Below are 25,889 nucleotides of genomic sequence, written 5' to 3'. Positions count from 1 at the left end.
ACACATAAAACGACTTACGACTTAGGTGTTCTGTACTTATATATGTATATATATATATATATATATATATATATATGTATTTATATATATACATATATAAATATATATTGTAATATGTATATTGTCTAGTCTAAAAATCTCGCGTAATAATAATATATATATATATATATATATATATATATATATATATATATATATATATATATATATATATATATATATATATATATATGTTTATTACTAAGCACGACGTGTGTATAAAATTACATGTAAAACGAAACGATTTACGCGATACGTAAGCGACTCGAGGATATAAAGTTAGCGTGCGATGACTCTTGTATTCGCGTTACGCTTTTGCTCCGATGCCAATACTCCAATTATATACTCTACTGACAATGAGAAATTCGCGCATGATCGATGTGTATGTATGTGTGTTATATATTCCATAGAGTTACTATGTAATCATCACATTTACTTATCCGTTTACATGAAAATCGTCGTATGTCTCGACATAAAAATTCAATCATGCAAAGGTGTATATTTCCTTTTTTTTCGACTTAAGGCCTTTTTTCATCTTAAGGTATTTTTTTTCTGCCAGGCCTATGAAATTACGCACGATAGCAGTGTGATCTCCCAAAGATCTTCCAAAAAATACGAACGATGTACACAGACGGAATTGTAAATGTATACGAACTTATAGTTTGCTGCGCGCAAAATTCCGTCCGAGTTGTATATATGTATGCCTCTTGGGAGATATATCAGCAATCATTTGACTTGTGCAACTTTGGATTAATCCCCTCCCCCCTCCCTCCTTCTAACGATCGCGAAATCGTATTATCGATTAACTTATTCACACTAGCTCATTCTTATATATTCGTTCGGAAATTAATTGCTATGTTTCCACAAAAGGACCTCAATCTTTGATAAAACCTTACTTACTTAGTGTATGTGTATGTGTGTGACTTAGATATATATTTATATAAATTTATGTATACTCTATATACGCCCACGGATCCGATGAGATAAAGATAGAAAGAGAGAGAGAGAGAAATAGAAGAAGTGAGAGAATGATGAATTCTACGATCCAACGAGTAACACCACGACAGGAACGGGAGAATGGCGAAAGGGAAATGCTCGCACAAGAGGAGATACTCGTTTTGATTTTTTAATCCGCCGGCGATTCGTGTGCAGCTTTACCTTTGCACGGTGTTTATTACGTCTTTTATCGTGTTCTGCACGTCACACAAGAGTCTCGTGTTCTCGGTGATGTTGCGCGTGCCGGCGGCCCGTAATTGCCTCGCTTGTAGTTCGAGTCGAGTGAGTAGGTCGCGGAATTGGAACCTCGCGTGCGGCGCAATTGCCGTGTCCGTCAGATTGACGCACATGCCGTGCAACAGGCCGACTTTATCGGACAGCTGCAACCAACTGGCCATGACAATGGTGGGGCTGCCTTTCAAGTTAAGAATACTGTTCTCGATGACGTTCGAGATCTCCATCACGCTGTGCTTTGCCCCTTTCGATTCGCCACCAGTCTGCTTACCGCCACTATCATCATCGATGCCTTGGGATGACTTGTTGCAGTTTGGTGTAGCGTATATGGAGGAACCAAAGTGTTTACTGGATGGTCCGAGCGGTTTCAACGGTTTGGCCGGCACGATCGGCTTCTCCATCTCTGAGGACGATGACGTCGGAGGCCATACTCGCGAGTCGCCCTTGCTGGTTGAGCTCCTGGTCGAGGCGTTGCTATGATCCTCCGGCGAATCTTCGTTCGCAATGTCGTCCTGCTTGCTACTCGCCCCTCTCACATTTAATTTAGGACTAAGTGGTTGGTTATCACAAGAAGCCTCCTTATTCTCCCACAATTTTTTTAGGCTACTAATACTTCCGGTGCTGCGGCGCTTATCGTCGCTTGTATCATCCACGCCAGACGATGAATCCGCCGAGTCCACGACGTTACTTCCCTGTGCGTTGTCATCGAAACGCGATGATTTGCCCCTTTCTTCCGCCACTGTTTTTTCCTTATCAACATTGTCCACCTTCCGCAAACGAGCTTTAAAATCGATTATCTGACTATCCTGATTTTCTTCTTTCTGTGGATTGCTCCTCTTATCCACTCTTTTCAATTTGAAGCCTACGCTAGTCGCGCTTAATATATGGCTCTCGGTAATCGGCGAAGTCATCATCGGAATCTCTTTGTGAATATTGTTCTTCTCGGGGAATATACTACTTTGTGTATTTACGTGAATGTGCTCCTGAGTGGCTCCGGACACGTCGTTGTTCTTCAACATTGCAATCGCGTATTCACTCGGAACAATATGTTGCTTGTTGGCGGAATCCATGCTAAAGCTGGCACACAATTCAGACAGAAGCTGCGACGCCGGATCAAGCGGCGCTGTTGACGGAAGCCCACTGGTACTAACGTTGCTGCCGATTTTCTTTGCAGAACTGCTACTACTACCTTGTTTCATATCCGCGCTCTGCTTAATCTCATTGATCAGCTTAAGTTCCAGCATTTCTTTCATGCCTGGTTTGGATTCGAAGGTGTCCAAAGATGTACCGGTACCGCTTACCGCGCTGCCGATTGGGGGCGGCGGAGGCGGGGGTGGGGGTGGTGCTTCCTCAGGAGCTGCGATTCCAATTACATCTATCGATTCCGTTTTCATTGCGCCGCCGCTTGTCTCCTTCGGTTTGTAAATCAACTTCTTCTCGTCTGTGGATCTACCGCCGCAATGCGCATCACCAGAAGTGGAGGAAGCGGTCTCTCGACGTCGTAAGTTCACACCGAATCGCGAACTAGCCTCCTTTACTGACGGTTCGGCGTTCCTCACATCATTATTCCTATCGTCCTGATCATGATCATTTATCATTTCATCTTTACTCCGCCATTCCGCTTTCAATTTCCTGAGACCGACTGGCGAACTTGCGATTTTTGTGTGAGAAGAGGAACTCTCGGTACACGGTGACGCCGTATTCGCAGGTGGCAGTAGATCGCATTGTTCACTAAAGATCTCGTCTGGAGGTGGTGGCAAATCCAACGGTGGTGGCGGGAACTCCAAATCAGCCAGAGTCGGTTGGATCGATCTGGACGGACTGGCGGTACGAAAACTGGAGTTGTTTGGCGCGCGGAAGGTCCGCAGACCGATTCCCTCCGCGTTGGTCTTCCGGATACCTACAGCACGGCTGCGCGGTGAATTCGGCGGTTGATAGGTGTTCACCACTCCGCTGGAGGAATTGCTGCGTGTCATTTGCGGTTGACCACGCAGATTGTTCTGGCGAGGCGAGAGCGAGCGATGTTGCGAGACTGTATCAATCATGGCGCTCGCGACAATGTCCTGTTGCTGTTCTACAATCGCGGTAGACAAGGAAGACGTAGCGGTTGAAACACTCTCCTGATTCGACGGCATACCACTTTGTCGCAGAGATTCCAAGTACGCCCCGATTCTAGCACCTTTTGGCAATGTACCGTAACGATTGATCGCTCTCTTAACATTTTGCACCTCCAGCGCACCCACGTGTACCAGCTGAAATTACATTTTTTTTCTCTAAATCACGATCCGCTTTATTATCATCGAGCATCATCAAGCAAGTTATTCAAGCAGTGCTAAATGCATTTACCATAAAAACTGATTTTACTCTGATTCTAAAGATTCTCAAGCAGACATATAGATAAAAATGTTATCGTTATAATACTTGGGACATTTAACATCGTATACGAGTAAAGAAGGTATGTTTTTTTTATGTGTCTAGTATTTTTATATAGCTTTGAAATATTATCATGGCCACTCAACGTAAGATCATTGTACCTTCTGAGATAGTACCTCCTTAGATGTGTAAGGTCGAGATTTAATTTGTTTCTGATTGCACGGTAAGTTGGATACTGGTTCCGGCGAAGTTGACGGTTGAGGAACAAAGTTATGTTCTGCTGTCCCTTGCGACCCATCTCCGTCGTCGTCCATATCGCAACCTCCTGTAGTAATTGACTGTGTAGCCATTGTCACGAGATCACGTGTGATACCTGAGTCGCCATTTAATAAAGTGTACTGTATACAATCTATAGCTAACGCACATCTCTCCAGCATGTAAGCGCAACGCGTTATAAATATTGGAATCTTTTGGAAGAGAGCTAAGAGAGAGAGAAAGAGAGAAATACTTGCGGCGCCTATCAATCTTAATCTCTGCTTTCCTTTTGTCACACTTCATTCCATTCATCCCTAGGGTCATTCTCCTTTCCATTAAGTTAGGAGCAAATCATTAAATTGTATTCATTATGTAATACTATTACCAGTAAAGTGTTGTAAAATGTGTCGATAATGAACAATTAGTGAAAATGACAAATGGTATATAATGTGTATTAGAGTAGAATAATTCATTATGATATATGAATAGAGGCTTAGTAAACTCACATAACACTGCTTGAACACAGTTAATTTTTATACGATGATAAAGTCGATGAAATATATCAATGCTGTTACACAATCTTTAGAATGAGAATATAATTAAACAAAAAAATTAAAACGATAAAATATCTAGGAAACTAAAACGAAAAAAACGGAAAGTTCTACTTGTATCTTTACAGAGACGAACATCATGCACGAGTATATATGGTATTTATTAGATTAATAACGCAATATGATAGATAAGATATGGTAAAATATCGTTTCCTATTCATATAATTCTGGGAACGAAAAACTGCAGCTACAATGTACAGTATGTACGAGATGCAGACGTTCGAGTATATGCATTAATAAAATATATTCAAGTACTATTATCAAAAATTAGTATTTGATGTGTATTCAACATTCAATTATACTGACTCGAGGAGAATGACCCACATTCATGAAGCCGTAAAATCACTGTAGGCAAAGATGCATATCAAAATTAAATTCAAAATCAACTGAAAGTTAACGAAAGTAAAATTAAACAAAAGCGGCAATTTCGTGCATTTATCATTACACTTAAGTTTGATATAGTGGAATACCTTCAAAAATCTTATCAATACCATTTAGATCTGTGCCATCGTCAAGCGTCATAGTGCTCACTTCGACATTTTGTTGATCTTGCTCTTGGTAGGCGGAATCTCGGAAAGAACTGCATGATGACAGCAGGCTGTGATGGAAGATGTAGCTTCTTGTTATATCACAGAATTATGATTGTTCAATTGTGTATTTATAGATGAAAAGAAAGCATACCTTGTTCGCTTGGGAGGCGCCGGCGCTTGTTTTCCTTTCTTATTGGTCGATCTTCGCATTTGAACTATATTACTATTACTCCTACTTGACAAGCCACCCATAAAAGTACTCAGCTTGGTAACCGAACCTACTCCTTCTGTGCAAAATATACGAGTCTCTATTTTAAAATAGAATTTCTAGAGCAGCTAAATTTGAAAAAGTCAAATTTAAATAATCAAATTTAATTTATCATTAATATAATTTCCTTTTATTATTTAATTTTTTATCATGACTTTAAAACTAACTTTACTTTAAAACTAACTTATAGTTTACATTTTCTTACATTTCAATGCTAAGATGTCGCAATTGAATCATTAATAATATGAAGTATTACCTTGTGTTATGCCAGAAGAAGACAATTGCTCGGATACAAGAACAAGTCCATGTATATTCCCAGTACTTCCAGTCTGCGATTTTTTATATGATAGTAATGGAATTTCCCCACCACCTTGAAGCTGCTTCTCTACCTCTACAATAGATACAAGTAAAGGTTAATAAGATTACAATTCTTTATATAAAATAAAATTAATTATCTGATAAAGTAATTCACTGACCTTCGGTAATACTCGATTCTTGAAACATATTTTCTAATGAATGATGTATTTCCTTGAAAGTTGGCCGATCTGCCGCTGACCACTGCCAACATTGACGCATCAATTCGTAAACTTTCGGCGGACAGCCTGGGGGACACTCCATTCGATAGCCTTTCTCCAGCATATGATAAACGTCTGTCAAATCGACACCAGGATAAGGGGACATACCATAGGTAGCAATTTCCCACAAAAGGATACCGAATGCCCACACATCAGACTATAAAAATCAATAATTAGTATAATGAGATAACACGATAGTCTACATTTTTTTTTTTTTATAATTTTTGTATACCTTTGTGGAAAATTTATTGTATGCTAAACCTTCTGGCGCTGTCCATTTTATGGGAAATTTTGCACCGGCATGTGCAGTATATGTGTCGTCTCTCATAAGACGGGCTAATCCAAAATCTGCGACCTTAACAAGATGATTCTCTCCGACCAGACAATTTCTGGCTGCTAGATCGCGATGGATGAAATTTCTACTCTCTAAGTAACTCATGCCACTCGCAATCTGCGTAGCCATGTGCATCAAGACCACGGCATTAATCTGATGTTTACTTTCGTTTCGCAAATAATCAAGGAGATTTCCTTTGCTCATGAACTCCGTGATGATATAGAACGGCGGTTCGCGCGTACACACTCCCAGCAATTGTACCAAATTCCTATGTTTCATTTCCTTCATGATGGCCGCCTCTTCCAGGAAATCCTTCAGTGCCATTGTGTCCTCCTTGAGCGTCTTAACTGCTACAGTCATATTATATCTCTTCCAGACCGCTTCGTATACATCACCGTATTGACCGCCTCCTAATTTATGCCTCATTACTATATCCGTTCGATTAATCTCCCATTCGTCCGGTTCTGGACTTAACGGGAAGACGGTAGGCTTGTTGTGCTTTGGTGCGGGATACAGCAGTTGCGTGATGAGGCCATCGGCAAGCATCGAGTGATGATGCACCAATTCAGCCAGCGTATTAAATTTACTCTCCGTCGTGACAAACATCTTTCCTTCACTGTCCTCGTTAATTCTATAGTGATACACTCGACCCTCGTATCTCAAAGAGATACTACGTTGCCCGGGACTACTCTCGGATTCCCGTACGAGAAAACTACCGTTTATTCCCGAACTCAACAGATATTCCGCAGCATTTCTAGATATTCTCCCATGGTACCAAGAATGTTTTTCCAAAGAATTCACAGGGGTCACATAGTTTGATGGTACCCATCCTACTTGTCCAGTGCTGGAGTGAGCCTCGCACCATTCTCCACTCTTATTGTAACTTAGGATACGTACTTGTTCACCTGTTCAGAAATATTAAAGAATAAGCATTTAAAGTATGCAATATTCACAGATCGGCATCTATACATCTTATAAAATATAGTGTTTATGATAATTAATAAAAAATACAAATTACCCTTTTTCAGACTAAGTTGATTCTCTCCACCAGCTTGAAAATCATACAAAGCAACAAATAATTGAGGATCATCTTCCTCCTGCGCCAACAGATTCTCTTTGCTAGTCCATCTGCATGAAATGATTAAAAATATTATCTCTGGGGTTAAATTTTTTATCTTTTATTGATATGTATTAAATTTTAATATTTCTGTCATTTTTATATTTAAAATTCTTATAAAAAAATGATAATACAAAGAAATAATCCAAATAGAAGAATTTTAATATTATTTTTATTTTAATATTATTCTTGACATTATATTTAAAAAATCTTAGAGACCTTTTCCTGTATTAAAATTACAAAAATATGTAAAATAGTAATTATATAAGTATAAATATATGGTAATTCAGACTTTGTACAGTAAACTGACCTATTTGCTGCTTCAAGAAGCCCACTAGCAGACACATTGGTGTGTTGTTGAACATTTGTTTGCTGTGAAATTGATTGAACACTAGAACCACTTGGAGGATCACCTTCTGGCAATGCTGGAATATGAGGCAGCGGTCTACTTTGTAAAAGTGCCTCTGCAAGGAATAATAGAGTTTTTCTTTGTAATTTTCAATATGTCTAAAATAAAAATTTCTAACATTGCAATTAAATAATTATGCGTTTATATAATAAAATATATGACAATCTCAAAATTATATTTAATGCAAAATATTCAATATACAATGCAAGAATAATAATTCAATAGAATTTTGCTTAAGATATATTTTAAAGTTTTCAATTCTTTTTACAGATAAATATTTAAAATATACATATGTAAAATTGTAAAATTTTTATTCAATCACTCTAATGTCTATATTAACTGATAAACATTCATCAATATAGACATTAATTACATATTAAGAGGCTTTTATCATGAAACTACATTTTTGTCAACTATTCTTTCATCATCAATTCTATTCTATATAGATACTGTAATATTATACTATATCAAATTAGGAAAACACGCCTCACATATAGAAATGCACGCTAGTTTCATTAACTATAGAATTATGATTGTTTTCCTGCAAGTTACACAGATGACACAATGTAACACACAGTATAACACGATTGGCTATCAAATAAAGAATTTCAAATTTCTTTATTTGATAGTTAATCATATGATATTGTATGTTATACTGTGTCATCTATGTAACATACTGGAAAATATCCCATGATTTAACACAAACTATATAACAACGTATGTAAAAATCATTCAATGCACAGATTTTGTTCTGCAGAACTCTGCGTGACAGAAATAAGCATGTTCCCACAGTGGAGTTAATCAGCTAACTGTTAACGTGTGCGTGCTCTCACCGCTGTGCTCGGTGAATATGTTAGAACCTATGATGCGCGTATCCTTCAGATTCCTGGTATGCTGTTTGCGCGTTTGTCGCACGGTGGACCCAACGGGGATCACCCTGTCCTTGGTCTGTTGGGCCCCCATAGTCTGTTGCCCACCGGATTACTTTACCATGCCCCCTCGCCAGTACTCCTCGCCGACCCCGGCTACGTGACGGGACGGGGCGACCAGATCTATTGCTTTCCTACTCGCCGCCACCCTCACGCACACTTCACTTCCGGCACTCGGGAGGCACCGCCGGCGAGGCTTCTGACATCGCGATTATCGTTCGCGTATCTCGTCGCTCGCGGGAGACACCGCGAACGTGTCGGTCCACCCAGCCTCTCGAAGCGCAGATCACGGTGCGGTCAGGCCTAATGACATTTTTACATGTCAATTATCCGCTCTCTGTCTCTCTCTCTTGCTGCCCCTCGCCATATTTGACAGCTTTTGACGTCGATTATTTAGTTTGTCGATGCATTGCTGTGCGGCAGCACGACGCTGGGCGGGTTCTCATGCTTGTGCAAATCCTCGCGTTTTCCTCTTTTTATCTTGTTGTTTATTGTACATATATTTTTTTTTTTACATATTATATATATATATATATATATATATATATATATATATATATACAAGATACTAAAAATCATTTTTTATTGTAATTGGAAGTTTATAATTGTAGGATTTTATTGTATTTTTAACTACACACTTTTTTATATTTTTTTCTAATTTTAATTTTTTTCTTAAAAAATTGCTTTTTAGCCTCTGATTAACGATGCTGCTGATTACCAATCATTTTTCCATATTTTCATAATAATGGGATTATAATCGTACCGTTGTTTATGATCGATCATCATTTTCAGAATTCAGATTAACATTGAAAGTGAATAATTTGACCAATCAAAACAAAGAAATTTTAGTTCCTTTTAGTCAAATTCCGATTAGATTGAAATTTAACCAATCAGAACAAAAGGAACTAAAATTTCTTTCTTCCGATTGGTCTATTTTCAATCTCAATATTCAATCTACACGAATCTAATCGCAACGGAATATAGTCGACACGTGGTCATAGATGGCATCTAACATTCTGCGCGACCGGATACGACTATTCAAAGCTGGTCTATATGCCGGCCATGTTGTCACGTGATCGCACGGGCAGGCAAGGGCAGCATTGAGGTGAATGCGCCGGGTCAAATACGGGGTATCAGTCACAAAAATTCAGGCGTCTAATTAATACGGTGAGCTGAGGCGGCCCGGAGCGATGGATGCGCGAAAGCTCACGGAGCTGCTGCGGGCGACGATCGACCCCGCGCAGCAAAAGGAAGCGGAGGAACAGCTCAATCAGGTACGCGTGAAAATTCACGGGTGGGAAACCGTGATCGCGAGGCGAAAACGTGCTTCCCGTTTCGCGACAGCGGTGGCGAGAGGAGCGGTGAGGGAGAGGAAGTGCTCGAGGCCCCACGGGAACATGTGGTTTGCACATTATGTCGTATCCTCGCGCAGAGGATAATAGATGAGAAGATAAAACTTCACCGAGAATGTATCCTTCACCGTTAGAATCGCTCTTCGATCAAACTTTTTTTCTATTTTTTTCTCTTTTTTTTGCGGACTCCAATTCTCGGAGTACTCGGTCACGAATGAAAGAAACTGGAGAGACCACGAGGAAGGCGATTCATGCTTGTTTCGTTTTCGGAGTATTCGCGACTGGGATGAGCTACGACTCGTTCGATTTCGCCGAATGCCGATGCCGAGATTCCCGTATTTTCGCTTATTAATCTCTTTCATGCAATATGCTCGTGTGCGAAGACGATAATCTCAAATTTTATCCTTTGAAGGATGGAATAAAGTTTTCACAATTATGTACTTGTACGAACGAATGTGTATTAAATTGCATACTAATGCGCTATCGAACAAAATTTTTCAATACAACTTGTAATATCCTCATTCATATGTTACTCTATATGTGTGTTATTTTTACATACTTAGTATATATGTACATATACTTTATACATTCTACAATTTGTTACAAGCCTATAAAATATAGTAATATTGAAACCATAATAATATTCTAATAATGAAGTATACTAGTGAATATAATGGTATTTTTGATATTTATTCTTGAATTTTGCAGATTCACAAAATCATTGGTTTTGCCCCGACGCTCCTACAGGTAGTAATGTCAAATGAAGTTGACGTACCTGTCAGGCAAGCTGGTAAATAACAATTTGTAATCTTTTTGCGCTATATATAAGATTGAAAATGAAGTTTAAATCATAAAATGCAATATTTTGTTATTTTTTTATAGGTGTAATTTACTTAAAAAATTTAATTACTTCAAATTGGGTTGATAAAGAGGCCGATAGTGGACCCATAGAATTTAGCGTTCACGAACAAGATCGTGCAATGATACGCGATGCCATAGTAGATGCAGTGGTACACGCTCCAGAAATAATTAGGCAAGTTATAATGTCTGATTTACATCATTAACTAAGAATATATATACATATTGTAATTATTGTAACATATATCATTTTTCTATATTATATGTTTAGAGTACAATTAGCAGTATGCATCAGTACTATGGTTAAACACGACTTTCCTGGAAGATGGACGCAAATAGTGGACAAAATTACAATATATCTTCAAAATCCAGATGCTTCGTGTTGGCCTGGTGTTCTCCTCGCGCTGCATCAACTTGTTAAAAATTTCGAGTATGTATATTTAATCATGCACTTGCGATGTTCTGCTGTATAGTATATATTTTATATATCCCACATTGTTCTGATAACTAGGTACAAGAAAGCAGAAGAGAGGGGACCATTAAATGAAGCAATGAACTTGTTATTGCCTATGATCTACCAATTGATATTACGCTTATTACCAGATTCGTCCGAGCAATCTGTCCTACTTCAGAAACAGATACTAAAAATTTTCTTTGCTCTTACCCAGGTATGCAGGGAGTATCGAAATATAAGGCAAAATAATATTTATCTGAATATTTTAAAATTTAATAACATATATGTTTTATTCTCCTTATAGTACACACTTCCCCTTGATCTTATCTCAAGAGAAGTATTTTCACAATGGATGGACGTAGTAAGACAAATAGCTGATAGACCAGTACCACCCGAGATCAATAATCCGGATCTTGACGATGACGAACGTGCGGAATTGCCTTGGTGGAAATGTAAAAAATGGGCGTTACATATTTTACATAGGATGTTTGAAAGGTAATTATATAAATTTATTATATAATAAAGAGCTTACACAAAACTAATGTTGAAAATGATGAAAACGAAGGAACGTTTATATTCTGAGATTGCATTGTTAATTATAGATATGGTAGCCCAGGAAATGTGACCAAAGAATATACGGAATTTGCTGAATGGTATTTGCAAACATTTAGTGCTGGTATTCTTGAGGTTCTTTTAAAAATCTTGGATCAGTATCGTAGGAAAATCTATGTTTCTCCTAGAGTAGTGCAGCAATCAATCAATTATATCAATCAGGGGTAAGAATTTATACGTTAATGACCGATATTTTGCCGTAAGGGATCTATGCAATAATAATGTCTTGAAATTTTTCAGCGTGAGTCATGCATTTTCTTGGAAATTTTTGAAGCCTCATATGTTTGAAATTATACGTGATGTTTTATTTCCTATTCTCTCATATTCCGCTACCGATGAAGAGCTATGGAACACTGATCCCTATGAATATATCAGAGTAAAATTTGGTAAAATCAATTTAAGAGTGTCTAATTTAAATGTCTTAAAGAACTTTGCATACTTATCAATTTACTTTCAGATATTTTCGAGGATTTTGTTTCGCCGGTAACAGCAGCACAAACTTTGTTACACTCAGCGTGCAGAAAACGAAAAGATATGCTTCAAAAGACGATGCAATTTTGTTTAGAGGTATTAACTAGTCCAAATGCAGATCCAAGACAAAAAGATGGTGCATTACATATGGTATGTTCATATAAAAGTATTTGTGCTCTTTAAATTTATTTTTGTATTGCTATTTTATACCATTTTTTGTTATATATATTATTAATCCTGTATTAGTCCTTTATATATATTATTAATATATAATATTTTAATAAATACATCTAGATTGGAAGTTTGGCTGATGTTTTATTGAAGAAAAAGATTTACAAAGAACAAATGGATAAAATGTTATTGCAATATGTATTTCCCGAATTTAATAGTCCTCATGGCCATATGCGAGCAAGAGTAAGTGAAACAATAAATGTGAAATTATTATTATTATGTAATACAAACGCGACATGTTAGTGACAATTGTGTTAATTATATTTTCAGGCCTGTTGGGTAATGCATTATTTTTCGGAAATTAGATTTAAATCGGAACAAATTTTAGTCGAAGCGATTAGACTGATTACAAATGCGCTCCTAACTGATCAAGATTTGCCTGTTAAAGTTGAAGCAGCCATAGCGCTTCAAATGATGCTTGCGGCGCAACCTAAAGCTCAAAAGTATATCGAACCACTAATAAAGCAAATCACGCTTGAATTATTGACTATTATAAGGCAAACGGAAAATGATGATTTGACGAGTGTTATGCAAAAGATTGTTTGTACATATACTGAACAACTAATGCCAATTGCTGTAGAAATTTGTCAACACTTGGTAAGATTGTTTGATAGTATGTAATCTCGTGAAAGAGTGTGTATAAAATGAGCATTATGTTTTTTTTTAGGCTGCTACGTTTAGCCAAGTGCTCGAAACAGATGAAGGTAGTGACGAGAAAGCGATAACAGCAATGGGCCTATTGAACACGATAGAAACAGTTTTATCAGTAATGGAAGAGCAGCCCCAAATTATGTCACAACTCGAACCAATTGTCCTTCAAGTAGTAGCTCACATCTTTGGACAAAGCGTAATGGGTATGTTTTCTTTTTTTCATATATTTATATTTTTATGCAAATATTTAAGATTGGCATCGCGATAAAAATAACATTGATATATATTTAATGATACTTTGAGATATTACCGTCTTCAATTAGTGTTAAATTTTAATTAGTTTTTTCCAATTGAATTGCATGATTTTATTGTTTATATGTGCTTTTTTTATATGGGCTTTTAATATGCTTGTAATGTTTATTATTATTATTATACATATACAAATAAACTTTATTTTTTGAATAGAAAGAAAAAACATTACATTTTATATATCTTAATAATAATTATATCTTAATTTTATATCTTAATAATGCTTTTTTTAATTAGAATTTTACGAAGAAGCGTTATCGCTAGTGTACGATCTGACAAGCAAAAGTATATCTGAAGATATGTGGAAAGTTTTGGAGCTCATGTATCAACTTTTCCAAAAGAATGGTTTTGATTATTTTACTGACATGATGCCTGCGCTGCATAATTACATTACCGTCGATACTCCGGCATTTTTATCGAATGAAAATCATATTTTAGCTATGTTCAATATGTGTAAAGCTGTGAGTATTTACAGAAGATTTTCTTCATATCCAAGTCAGTATAATTACTTTCTAAATCTAACGCTATTGCCAATGTCATAGGTTTTGACTGGTGAGGGTGGCGAAGATCCCGAATGTCATGCTGCCAAGTTGCTAGAAGTCATAATTCTGCAATGTAAAGGACACATAGATCAGGTAATGTTATAATGTCAAAAATTAGAAATTATATGCAAATAAACGTAATTATTAATTTATGAAATGTGTGATATGAATAATCGATTAAATTTTAGTGTATACCATCGCTTGTGCAATTAGTATTAGAACGCCTAATGCGCGAAGTTAAAACTTCGGAGTTGCGAACGATGTGTCTTCAAGTAGTTATTGCTGCTTTATATTACAATCCTGCATTATGTCTGCAAACAATGGACAGATTGCAAGGAAACTTTGATCAGTCAGCAGAGCCACTTGCTTCGCGTTTTATCAAACAATGGATCAATGATACAGATTGTTTCCTGGGGTATGTATTTTTTATATAGAGTACATAAAATTATTTAAAAAAATATGAGATATACAATTTTAGACTAGATTTATATTTCTACAATTTGCAAGAACAAGATGTGTGATTTTTTCCTTGCAGTTTACACGATCGTAAATTATGCGTTCTTGGATTGTGTACATTAATCAGCATGGGTCCTGCGCGACCAGCTGCTGTGAATGAATGCGCGACGCAAATTATACCATCCTTAATCCTATTATTCGAGGGTCTGAAAAGAGCATACGCCGCTAAGGTTGCAGATCCAGACGATGACGAGAATGATGAAGAAGAAAGCGACATTGATGAAGGTATAAGAATGTTTCATTATATATATTAAATATCTACTAATTTATGATACAAAAGAGTTTAAATTTAATGGTTTTCAGATGTCTTATCCACTGACGAGGACGAAATAGATGATGCTAATCAGGAATATCTCGAGAATATACAGGACAAGGTAACACGGGCATCCACTCAACATGGTTTTAATGTTAATGCAACTATACAAGATGGTCACGGTGATCACAGATCTGATGTTGATGACGATTCAGACTATGACGGTAATGAAGAGACCGCTCTTGAAAGTTACATCACGCCCCTAGATTCGGACGATTCCAATCAAGATGAATACATTGTTTTCAAAGAAGTCATACAAAGTAAATATCTGTAAAAAACAGTATTTAATTAATTTAATAATTAAATTATTTATAAAGTAATTTCGAACAAAATGTCCATTATAATCTATATTTCACATATTTTTTAATTTCTCAACTAGATATTGAAAGAACTGACATGACTTGGTATAGGGCGTTAACAAATCTTCTGAGTCCTGAACAAGAGAAAGCTCTACAAGAAATTATCTTGTTGGCAGATCAGCGCAAAGCAGCTTTAGAGAGTAAAAGAATCGAACAGAGCGGAGGTAAATTTATTTTTGCTTTCATTGATTTATTTAATAATATAATTGAGAGAGACAATTATTTGCTATATAAATTAAAATGACAATAAATTAATTATTATTTTTCTGTATATTGTTTCTTTTATGTAAAATATCTTTTTTATTTATGTAAAATATCTTTTTAATTTTCTAGGTTATGCCTTTCACTCACAGACTGTGCCCACCTCATTTAACTTTGGTGGAACACCTTTAAGTCGATAAGGACTTTTAATCATTTGAATTTTAGATTAAGTAAGTAAACAAATTATACAAAATTTGGAACAGACAATTGTAGCAATCATTACTATGATTATTTTGAAAACATTGTGCATTTCCTACTTCCTATTTTTGTGTAAACTAATTGTACATTACTAAGGCAATCCAACAAAGTCTTACTTTAATACAATGACATTAACACTATCTCCATGAGATCAGTCTTGTGTATACTGTTGTTTCATTAGTCGAGACAGCAAATTTGCCTTTTAGTGATTATAAGAAAAATGTTTTGGTCATACTGAAGAAAAATGTACATTCTTTTTTATACAAATTACTATAAATTATATTCGTATAATTTGATTCAATTGAAGTATAATATCTAGCAAGCTATAATACATTTTCTTTAAAATTCTTTACAATAATAATTTTATAAATTATTGTTCGTTATACATTTTCTCATGTATAATATTAAATTGTTATAATTTATTTTTTTTGGGTATAAATCTTTAGAGTTTGAAAATTTTAGCATGGCTTGCTAGATGCTCTTCGTACAAAATGTATATTTAATAGTCTCGAATCGCATGCCTTAGTCTAAAATTGTTTTAGAAAACAAAATCGTTTAGTTTATATAATTATAAAAACGTTGTGTTAAAAATTGTTGGTATATAAATATATCAAGAAATCTTTGAGTATGTGTATAGACTATTATTTGATATTATTAATGATTAATTAGATCAGTAAAATGTTATGCAATGCAGTCTGCAGATCTATTTGCAAATTACTATTCGACAGTAAAAAAGGAAAGTAAGTTGTCAAGGTTGCTAGAAATAACTCGCAGAATTGTGTTGCCTACCAGTAAATATTTAGATTAAAAGCAATTTAGATCTTTAAATAAACACTGTTTTTTTAAGTCTTTGTTGAAATGTACATTGTATTATATACATGGCCAAACATTCTACACAGCTATCAATCACTTTACGTAAATCCCAGCACAGCTTACTTTATTTTGGAAAAGCTAATTTTTTATATAATATTATCCACAATATACTCTGAAAGATGGAGCTGCATCAAATTGGCTTAGCAAAAGCAATTTAGATAGCTAACTATGTAACAAATTCTTTGCAATCATAGACCTTACGGAATATAATTATAGTACACCATTATAAAATAAAAAAAGGCATCAACGAAAACACAAATAAATTTAAAGCATAGCTCTTTCTTTCATGAGGTGTATTGTAATTATATAAAACGAACTTGGAGCAGAAATAAATTATAAATATCAGAGCCCAAAATGATAAAGGCGTACAAAGAAGAGGTGTTCTGTGCTGTGGTTAGTGAAATGATTACTGCACAAGTGCTTTTTTATCAGGATGCAAAAGAATGCATGCATCAATTACATGTCGCTTCAAAATACAAGTTATAACCTGTATTTTAAAAATTTTTTATTAGTGAAACGTTTTTCATCAACATTTTGTTGAGAAAGAAAAAAAAAATATATATATATATATATATATATATATATTTATGAATATTTATAGTTATCAGACTTTTATTTTGTTTGTCGAATATACGATTTTACAATTAGCTGTTTCACACATAAAACTGCAAGAAATGTGCAATAATTTTAATATGTAACATAAATTTTTTCTGATCTTCCTAGTAAAGATTCTATACACAGGGTGCATGCAAATATATAATAAATATGATAGACAAGAAACAATATATAATAGATTATGTTAACATTTGATCAGTATGTTTTCAAAAAAATCATAGGCATATATAAAATATATAGATTTGCAATTATTTAAAAACTTTAATAGAATTTTGGCCGCAATTTTAATAAGGAATTTAATATAGGATTCAATAAAAAATGTTTTTATTGCAAGTCAAAACAAAGTTTTATGATTTTTTAATATGCTCCCCAAAGCATACTTGCTAGAATTGTTTGTTTGACTGTACATGATTAGCTTTTGATTCATAATAAATATTATTCTTTAATATAAATATATACTTTAAAATCTAATAATATAAAATATGATGAGACAAGAAGATATAAAAGTATATGTTTATAATATTGCTCAATATTTTTAAAATGTTCTACATATGAAATGTATGTATCTCTTTTTTGAATTTTAAAAGGCTGGAAATATTTTATATGTAACAGGAAATGATTTCAAATTATAAATATTAGAAAGTTACATGGCTGATTATTGATATACACAGTAAAATTGAATTGCTTGATAAGAAATGTTTACATTATAAAAAAATATTCTATATACACGAGACATATTAAAAGGAATCATTTTTTTAACATAATTAAGGATACTTGAATTGTGTACTCCTTGTATTTTCGCCAATTTTATTTTGCAGTACCCTGCTTTTAGCTTTACTTGGAATTACGACTATTATCAATTTCTTGCAGCGTTTATATCAAATAGATATAAAGCATAAGCAATTTCTAACATCGTATCTATTTCATAAATATGATGCGCTCAAGTAAAAATGCCATCACTCTTCACATTGTGATACGAACGCGCGACCTATTATTTGAATAAAATCTTTGTGCATGTAATGAGAAAAAATTAATTGATTAAGTCAATTTTTCTCAAAGAAGAATATTTAAAAAAGTGCCTTGAGATGTTTAATGCAGACGGGACCTAAATTAAAGAATACAGCAGAGTAAAGCTGTAGGTCGGTGTGAGGCCAGGACACTTCTCTAGTTCATAAGTTCTATAAGTGTGTATTAAAGTATAATAAATTAACAATAACTGATAGAGAAGACAAAAACTGTTCCTTTGCTCTTTAGGATATGAACTGCAACTTCTTTGTAATGGATATTTACCACACACATTCAATAATTTTTATATAATAATATAATAATATATATATATATATATAATAATTATAAATTATGTAGCAACAGTGAGTCTTATGACAAAATCACATATATGCTTTAAGTCTTAATATTGTATAAACTGATAAGGTAAGATACAACTATATACTGATGCTTTAATACACGAATGAAGTTTATAAAAACTTCGCTATTAAACTGAAGATGTAGTGTGTGTATGCATATATATATATATGTGTATATATATATATATATATATATATATATATATATATATATATATATATATTGTATATCTGTCATTTATTTATCCAAGCTCTTATTTTTGGAGTTTACAATATGTTTGTAAATTTCAATATTTATACTAAATGCTTAGCTTTTAACTTTCTCTTACACCTGTCTAATCAAACATATTTAATAAACAATAAAATATAAAATTTATAAAATATACATAACTGCGCTCATTAGTTTGGACTTCACAATTGTGTCTTTAATTTCTTTAAAATAAAAAAATGTTTAAAAATATAGCAATATTTAATTTTACTATTAATTTCTATATGTAAAAATATATATAAAAAGAATTTTTTTATATAGATGTAGCTTTCCTATTCTAGTTATTTATTCTTCTTACTCTCACCAGCAATTAGTTACTATTGTGAACTCCAAAATGTATATAGATTTATTAAAGGGATATATATATATATATATATATATATATATATATATATATATATATATATATGATATCAAATATTTAGATTTATACATCAATATAAGAACAGATAGGAAAAAGAGAAGAATTGGTAGCACATTCTAATACACTTTGTTTTTGTGATTCTTGCATGTATCACAATTTTTTAAAATTACACATTGAGATGCTCAATTATTTTACATAGATTGTACAAATGTGACGTTCAAAATATACTTTCCAACGTTTCTAATAATTATGGAGTGTAATAAATTAAATTTTGTAGTATAAAAAATCTTACAATTATATTGTATCTCTCATAATTAGCAACTGCTGTAAGGTTTGTACTTGTACATAGGACAAAGAAAATTAATCCTCCTCTCTTAATATGAAATAAATTCTAACTTGTTTCATAAAAACATTGATCCTTGCTTTTATGTACATGTAAAAAAAAATCTATTTTTTTTTGTTGGGTAATAAAATATACTGTTTGTGGAAATCCAAACAAAACATTTCCAGTTCCGTAACAGCCTTATATTCCACTCTCAGTCAATACATAAGTTACTTGTACATATATTTTAATGAGAAGCAGATTTCGATAGATGCTGCAGTGAAAAAAAGCTATGATGAAAATGAAAGTTACAGTTTGGAGAAAATAAATATTTTATAAATTAAAATACCTATGAAAACGCAAAACTGAGTTAAAAATTCAGGATATGGAAAATTTCTAATTTTGGAGGTTCAGAATTACTGTGTGTGTCTAATGCAATTAAATATTTTGCAGTGTAACATCTATCATCTGTCAAATGTTAAACTATATTTCTACGATCCTTTCAACACTGCACTTCAAATTCACTAAAATAATGCCATGGCCGATAAACATTTTGATAATTGTTGAAAGCAAAATGAACGCATCCGTTTCACTTCAAGTTTATTAACAAAAAATATTTGTCCAATTAAATGTATATAGGCCTGGCAAGACATAAAGAAAGTAAATATGTTAATGTTGTCACACAAATGACAGTGAGGACACCATGTAGTTCTGCATCCATTCCATATTTTAGGATCTTTTCACCCACAGTGAGTCCTCGGCGAAACATGTACAGCATTGATGGCGAGGCACTGTATCACTTGAGACACCGTTCAAAGTAATATGATCCTACATAACCGCCCCGCATTGCTTTTGCTACATTTTGCTCAAATGCCCTTCTGTTATTCTGTAGAACCTCAGCAGCATCTTTATTTAATGGATCTTCAGGATTTGGTTCCTGTTATTACATTTATTCAATTTTAATAATATAAAAAAATTATAATAATATAAAAGAATAATATAAAAGAAGACTATAAGATTATATTGTTATATCTTAAAAAAAAACTTTCACATTTAGATATATATATAAATTTTGTTGTATGAAAGTTTCTTTTAAGATATTAGAATAATATAATCTTATTTTTAACATGATTCATATATTGAAAGGTATATTAATGAAATAACATACTAGAAAAAGATATTGGAGACCATAAACAATGGAATTGATCGTGAGTACAGGCTTCCAATCCTCTCTCAAGATATTGAGGCACACATTACCATCCAAGTCAATATTAGGATGATAAACCTGAGTCTCGCATTTCACTTTTGGTGGCTCATGCGGATAATTGGGTCCGACTTTGAAACTAAACACGAATCTACCACCTCTATAAAAGCCCTGAAACAATCAACTGATTGAACCATTGATTGTCAACCTTGATACGAGTTGACGTCGCAAATGATTCAAATTTATAATTTTTGGGCAACTGAAAATCATTATCCGACCCGATATCGTAAGGGATTTCTCTCCGGACAATACACGCGTACTCACTTCATCCGGACAGATGATCAGCTTAAAGCTTAGCAAGTCATCGGGATCCGGAAATTCCGTACCGCATGTTTTCGGAAGATTGAGTTCGTTTATGTCTGAAAAAGGAACGCCAGAGATGAGAGACGGAGCGGCGTCGACGCGTCGCTATACAATCCCGAACCTTTTGTGATTCTCAACTGCGCCGCGGACGCCTTCTTCTGGGTGCCAGCCTTGGGTGACTCGCCATCTTTTTTCGCTTGTTTCAACGAGAATAATTTGATCATAGTTAGATCGCGCGCCAAACGCGGGCTAACATGCACGTATCTGTGGGACTGAGGTCGCGATCACGGATGGCATAAAAAAAATCGCGGCTATAAAGATCAACAATTTTTTGACACCCGCGCGGGATCAATTGCTCGGTTGGTCCCGCACCACACACACACGGATCGCAGCAGCAGCAGCAGCGCAGCAGCAGCTAGTGTCACGTGGACGGATGGTGGTCGTGAGCACGCTGATGTCACGGCATGTCGCGCGAGTGTGATAACAACGGACCCTGCCGATCGACGCGTTTCTATTATCGACGAAATTTTACTTCCCCGACCGAAAGAGAGCGCTATCGGTGCGATATTTTTCTCAGCCAATCACGCTTCACGAGACATCATCTACGCTATTTGAATTTTAACGTTTGTGTATAAATTCAAATAGTGCGCACTTCTTTGCATGTGAAACACGTACGCTGTCTTTTTTCTTCAATAAGGCGTCTTAACAAGATTTCCAAGTGTCCCGCTGATGCTTATGTAAGGTAACGTATGTTCGAAAGTATTTTGTAATTTAATCATACATTTTTCTGCCGATTTTAGAAGTTGCGAACATGTCGCATATATACAATTCGCATATCGTTGCGTGCGAAATCTTTCATGATGTGTAACGATTCATTATATAATCGTGATTTGCTAATTTGTTATTAGCGTTATTTACATCGATATATGCTATTTATTTACCGGATAATGCTAAATGTAATAATTTTATTTCCCCAAACTCGTAATCGTTGATTTTAATCGTAAATTCGTTAAAATAAACTTGCGTATAAGAGCGTAAAAGCGACTATGCATCATTGCATGTTTAATAAGAATGTATGTATACAAACAAATTGGAAATATGCCCGATATTTGAACTTGAAATAACTTTACAGCGGAATGACGTTTCTAAAAGCGCTATTTTCGAATTGTCATCCGTTCATTTGAGAGAATCAACGATCAATTGGAGCACCCTCACTGGATGGGCAATTCTAACACCAAGGAAAACTATCATAATTATCAGCAGTATGATAGTCAGGTGTGTATCTTATCTGGATAATTCCTAACCTGTAACAATATTATTTATTAATCATTAAAAAAGTCTTTTGTCATATATTTCCTTTATTCCATACATTATAATATACATTATAGTAAAATATACATGTCTGATATTAATGATATTAATGTTATTAATTTACAGTATAGCCTTAGTAATCTATTTGGCGGAAGCTGCGTCGCAACAACACAGACTTCTAATGAGGAACATAGATCATTATCTCGTGCTTCCCATAGAAGGTAATGTGAATAATATATTTAGCATATTAGATAATAGTTCATCTTCAATAATAGATATTTATTTATTTAAATATTGTGGCTGAGTAGCCAAACTTAATTTGCATTTATTCTTTCAGTTGGACCAACGGTGCTCTACAGAATGTTTATGCATCTTCTAAAACAGTATGGCCTGTTCGACGCTTTCAGTCAATCTTCCTACCAGAATTTTCAATTAAGGAGATACCTATGAAGACAGGATATACTTTCTTAGATATAATAGCCAAAGGTACTTATGGAAAAGTATATAAAGTGCAAAAACAGGAGACTGGTCAAATCTTTGCATTAAAAGTCATTAGCAAAGCCAGGATTATAGCAGAAAATGCCGTCAAACAAGCCAAAGAGGAGGTACATGTCTGAAATAACACTATTGCTTTGATAAATATGTTGTTGAGAAGAGAGGCTATAAGAAATTTGATATTTTATACTTAGGTAGCAATACAGAGAATGGTTGGACATCATTCTTTTATAGTAAATTCTATTCACAGATGGCAAAGCAAAAAAACTTTATATATATGTACGTATATACTTCTATTACTATTTACTACTACTTCTATTACTATTACTTCTATAGCATTGAAGTTTTAACATAATTATTTAAGCACAGTCTGAGATAAATTTATAGAAATAATTAATATTACAGTGATGGACTACATTTCTGGGGGAGAATTATTTTCACTAGTCGATGAGTTTGGTTGTTTACCTGAAGAAGTAGTTAGGATATACGTAGCTGAAATTGCTTTAGCAATAGGTAAGAATAATTTCAATGACACATTATTGCTAATATATTATTGACATCTGTATATTTATATAAAAACATGTATATACCATATATAGATTTTCTACATAACGCGGGCATAGTGCACAGAGATCTAAAAACAACAAATGTTCTGCTTGACGAAGATGGCCATGCTGTGATAATCGATTTTGGTTTTGCCAAATGGTTGCAACGCACAGAACGTACAAATACATTATGTGGGACACCTTTTTATATGGGTAAGAAATTATGGGAAAATAATAATATACATGCAAATTGTTTAAAAATAATAATTTTAAATATTGTTTACATTTTTCTGTATTGTTTCATTTATGCAAATTGTAACTTTTTTTTCAGCACCTGAAATCTTAAGAAGAGAATATTATGGACAGGAAGTTGATTGGTGGTCACTGGGAGTCTTAGCCTGTTTTCTACTTACAAATGAGGTATGAGTTAGATTTTTAAGTATATATTCCACTATATGTCTGCAACTCGACATTTCCATTATATCTCACTATGAGTATACGACTAGAGTATCATTATATTAGAAGCGCACAACATCACAAGACTCCGTGGCGCAACGGTAGCGCGTCTGACTCCAGATCAGAAGGTTGCGTGTTCAAATCACGTCGGGGTCAAAAGTTATTTTTTTCTCGTTTTACTAAAAATTATATTAATTACTTAATTTAGCAGTAATTGTTTTCTATTGCATTTGTTTTAAAATATATAATTAACTATGAATTTTCTACTTTAATATTTATGTGGTTGATTTCATTGAAATTCATGAAACTGATCTGCATTAATACTTAGATATACAACATCGAGATTTTTCTAGCGTTAACATAAAAAAAAAACAAACGTGATTATCACGTTTGTTGTACAATAATTGCAAAAAGATAACGCCGCCCCCGGGTGGGCTCGAACCACCAACCTTTCGGTTAACAGCCGAACGCGCTAGCCGATTGCGCCACGGAGGCAGATGACTGCGTTTCTCCAACAAGTACAGTTACTGATATCCAGGATTATCAGCCCTTCGACTGTCCTTTCTTAAACATTCATTAAATAAAAAAAAAAAAAAAAAAACTAAATTTCTAAAAAAAGAAAATGCGGAAACTAATTCGTACTATTCGATTCTGAATTTAATTTCACGCGGATTTCATCTTAATAAAACCTATTAACAATAGCTGTAACGATTAATTATTATAAATATAATAATATTTAAAATGGAAAAATTCCCTTTCTTGCAATATATTTAATAATAAAGAAACACGCGTGCCTTTAAATAGGACGAGTTAAGTTATGTCTCTGTTATTTAATCCGAGATTTATTTCGAAGTTCAACATGAGAATCGAATAGTCGCGTTTAATGTTAAACACGTGAATGCACAGGACCATACAATAAAACGAAATAATCTCGCATTGCGTCGCGTGTTGCAAAACTCTTTCTCTTGCACGCCTTGACATTTCGCCGGATCCGCTCACCTTATATATCGGTATAATTGTTTACACCTGGTGCATCATTGAACGCTGCTCACTCGCCCTTTGATTAATCTGCTGTATTGTGAGGAGAAATGTCGGCGTGCCGTATGCGATATTCGCGAACAATTGCGAGACTTTGCTGGGAATCTTGTGCAAATGCATTCTCCATGGATAGCTAATTCGTTATGCATTAGCGCGAGAATAGAAAGGTAAGTGTTGGCTATGACGGCGTATTTGTGAATTTACTTTTCACAGTACTTTGACAGATTGATTTTTGCCAGAATTTATTGCACTATATATGCATTATGAAAATTTATAAAATTTTTCAATTCTGAGTCAGATGAACAGATATTTAAATTATCTTTTTGATTATCTCTGAAAATATCATAAAGTATAATATAAATATTTTCTTTTCTTCCTATTTTATGTACATTCTTTTGTGATACAAATACAATCCGGTTGATTGATATAAACTAATTTCTTTATTTGTTTGAAACAATAAATATTTCTATCGATTATGTTCTTTTGAATATTTGATATAAACTTTTCGTAATTAATAATTCCACGTTTGTAATTTTATTTGTAAGAGTCTGCTTTATGTATTATCTATATATTGCAAATACGTATTTTATAAAAAAAAATTATGAATTACTATTATTTGATGAGAACTTTAAACTTTCAAGTAGATAGGCCACGATCGTGAGATCCTGAAATGTCGGGAGATACGTTTTGTGGACATGATAAAGAGTTAAGGGCCGCAAGTTAAGCGGCATTATCATTTTACTCAATCCGTCGGCGGTGCATGCTCGTTGTACCCTGTTATTTAATGTTGAGAGAAGTGCGAAGATGTTTATCGGCTGGCGGAAGCCCCCGATTATCATATCTGACACGGTAGATTCACATGCTATTGAGAATG

General features: G+C 34.2%; 4 protein-coding genes and 2 non-coding genes across 11 annotated transcripts in view; 3 read left to right on the top strand and 3 right to left on the bottom strand.

Moving 5' to 3' along the window:
* Positions 1–212: 212 nt before the first annotated feature.
* LOC126854197 (tyrosine-protein kinase Abl) lies at positions 213–9,050 on the bottom strand. Of its 5 annotated transcripts, none has more exons than XM_050600654.1 (10): positions 8,575–9,050; positions 7,643–7,796; positions 7,234–7,343; positions 6,114–7,120; positions 5,783–6,038; positions 5,563–5,697; positions 5,190–5,325; positions 4,979–5,106; positions 3,804–4,015; positions 213–3,521 (listed from the first exon to the last, which is right to left on the bottom strand). In XM_050600654.1, exons 1-10 carry the CDS (start codon positions 8,702–8,704, stop codon positions 1,194–1,196), a joined length of 4,596 nt encoding a protein of 1,531 aa, XP_050456611.1. In that variant the 5' UTR covers positions 8,705–9,050; the 3' UTR covers positions 213–1,193. The 5 variants fall into 5 exon arrangements, with proteins under 5 accessions (XP_050456611.1, XP_050456612.1, XP_050456614.1 ...); XM_050600655.1 differs by having other exon boundaries at positions 3,819–4,015; XM_050600657.1 differs by having other exon boundaries at positions 3,804–3,967.
* A 683-nt stretch (positions 9,051–9,733) lies between these two features.
* LOC126854205 (importin-7) lies at positions 9,734–19,691 on the top strand. Its single transcript, XM_050600676.1, has 19 exons — positions 9,734–9,944; positions 10,731–10,812; positions 10,905–11,055; positions 11,152–11,310; positions 11,392–11,548; positions 11,639–11,829; positions 11,937–12,110; positions 12,187–12,332; positions 12,404–12,567; positions 12,712–12,831; positions 12,919–13,245; positions 13,316–13,502; positions 13,846–14,069; positions 14,151–14,243; positions 14,339–14,565; positions 14,686–14,891; positions 14,970–15,239; positions 15,359–15,502; positions 15,672–19,691. The coding sequence occupies exons 1-19, from the start codon at positions 9,861–9,863 to the stop codon at positions 15,737–15,739; spliced, it is 3,174 nt and encodes a 1,057-aa protein (XP_050456633.1). The 5' UTR covers positions 9,734–9,860; the 3' UTR covers positions 15,740–19,691.
* A 93-nt stretch (positions 19,692–19,784) lies between these two features.
* On the bottom strand, positions 19,785–21,550 carry LOC126854275 (NEDD8-conjugating enzyme Ubc12). The gene is made up of 4 exons (XM_050600852.1): positions 21,292–21,550; positions 21,132–21,226; positions 20,772–20,978; positions 19,785–20,540 (listed from the first exon to the last, which is right to left on the bottom strand). Exons 1-4 carry the CDS (start codon positions 21,392–21,394, stop codon positions 20,400–20,402), a joined length of 546 nt encoding a protein of 181 aa, XP_050456809.1. The 5' UTR covers positions 21,395–21,550; the 3' UTR covers positions 19,785–20,399.
* Positions 21,551–21,769: 219 nt separating this feature from the next.
* LOC126854244 (serine/threonine-protein kinase S6KL-like) overlaps positions 21,770–25,889 on the top strand; it is a 44,584-nt gene continuing 40,464 nt past the window's right edge. The window contains exons 1-8 of one of the 2 annotated variants that reach the window (XM_050600785.1): positions 21,770–21,912; positions 22,303–22,445; positions 22,608–22,702; positions 22,819–23,086; positions 23,171–23,255; positions 23,382–23,489; positions 23,576–23,734; positions 23,853–23,941. In XM_050600785.1, coding sequence (XP_050456742.1) covers positions 22,389–22,445; positions 22,608–22,702; positions 22,819–23,086; positions 23,171–23,255; positions 23,382–23,489; positions 23,576–23,734; positions 23,853–23,941 — 861 coding nt within the window. In that variant the 5' untranslated portion in view covers positions 21,770–21,912; positions 22,303–22,388. Of the gene's footprint in view, positions 21,918–22,302; positions 22,446–22,607; positions 22,703–22,818; positions 23,087–23,170; positions 23,256–23,381; positions 23,490–23,575; positions 23,735–23,852; positions 23,942–25,889 lie in introns of both variants that reach the window. The other variant, XM_050600786.1, reaches the window with a different exon arrangement.
* Trnaw-cca (transfer RNA tryptophan (anticodon CCA)) lies at positions 24,062–24,133 on the top strand. Its single transcript has one exon. It is a non-coding gene; the product is annotated as a tRNA-Trp (tRNA).
* Positions 24,399–24,472, bottom strand: Trnan-guu (transfer RNA asparagine (anticodon GUU)). Its single transcript has one exon. It is a non-coding gene; the product is annotated as a tRNA-Asn (tRNA).

Source organism: Cataglyphis hispanica, chromosome 13 (assembly GCF_021464435.1).
Source record: "Cataglyphis hispanica isolate Lineage 1 chromosome 13, ULB_Chis1_1.0, whole genome shotgun sequence".
Classification (NCBI taxonomy): Eukaryota; Metazoa; Arthropoda; class Insecta; order Hymenoptera; family Formicidae; genus Cataglyphis; species Cataglyphis hispanica.
The sequence above is the reverse complement of the archived record's forward strand: the minus strand, read 5'-3'. Positions and strand labels throughout refer to the sequence as shown.

Bases quoted from the DNA above. Each gene is read 5' to 3' on its own strand.
- LOC126854197 (XM_050600654.1), bottom strand. From the start codon at position 8,704: ATGGGGGCCCAACAGACCAAGGACAGGGTGATCCCCGTTGGGTCCACC. The intron at 7,797-8,574 runs GTGAGAGCACGC...TATTCCTTGCAG, and splicing joins CATATTCACCGAGCACAGCG to AGGCACTTTTACAAAGTAGA. The intron at 6,039-6,113 runs GTATACAAAAAT...TGATTTTTATAG, and splicing joins ACAATAAATTTTCCACAAAG to TCTGATGTGTGGGCATTCGG.
- LOC126854205 (XM_050600676.1), top strand. From the start codon at position 9,861: ATGGATGCGCGAAAGCTCACGGAGCTGCTGCGGGCGACGATCGACCCC. The intron at 11,056-11,151 runs GCAAGTTATAAT...TTATATGTTTAG, and splicing joins CACGCTCCAGAAATAATTAG to AGTACAATTAGCAGTATGCA. The intron at 13,503-13,845 runs GTATGTTTTCTT...TTTTTTAATTAG, and splicing joins CTTTGGACAAAGCGTAATGG to AATTTTACGAAGAAGCGTTA.
- LOC126854275 (XM_050600852.1), bottom strand. From the start codon at position 21,394: ATGATCAAATTATTCTCGTTGAAACAAGCGAAAAAAGATGGCGAGTCA. The intron at 20,979-21,131 runs GTGAGTACGCGT...TGATTGTTTCAG, and splicing joins TGATCATCTGTCCGGATGAA to GGCTTTTATAGAGGTGGTAG. The intron at 20,541-20,771 runs GTATGTTATTTC...ATGTAATAACAG, and splicing joins GTCTCCAATATCTTTTTCTA to GAACCAAATCCTGAAGATCC.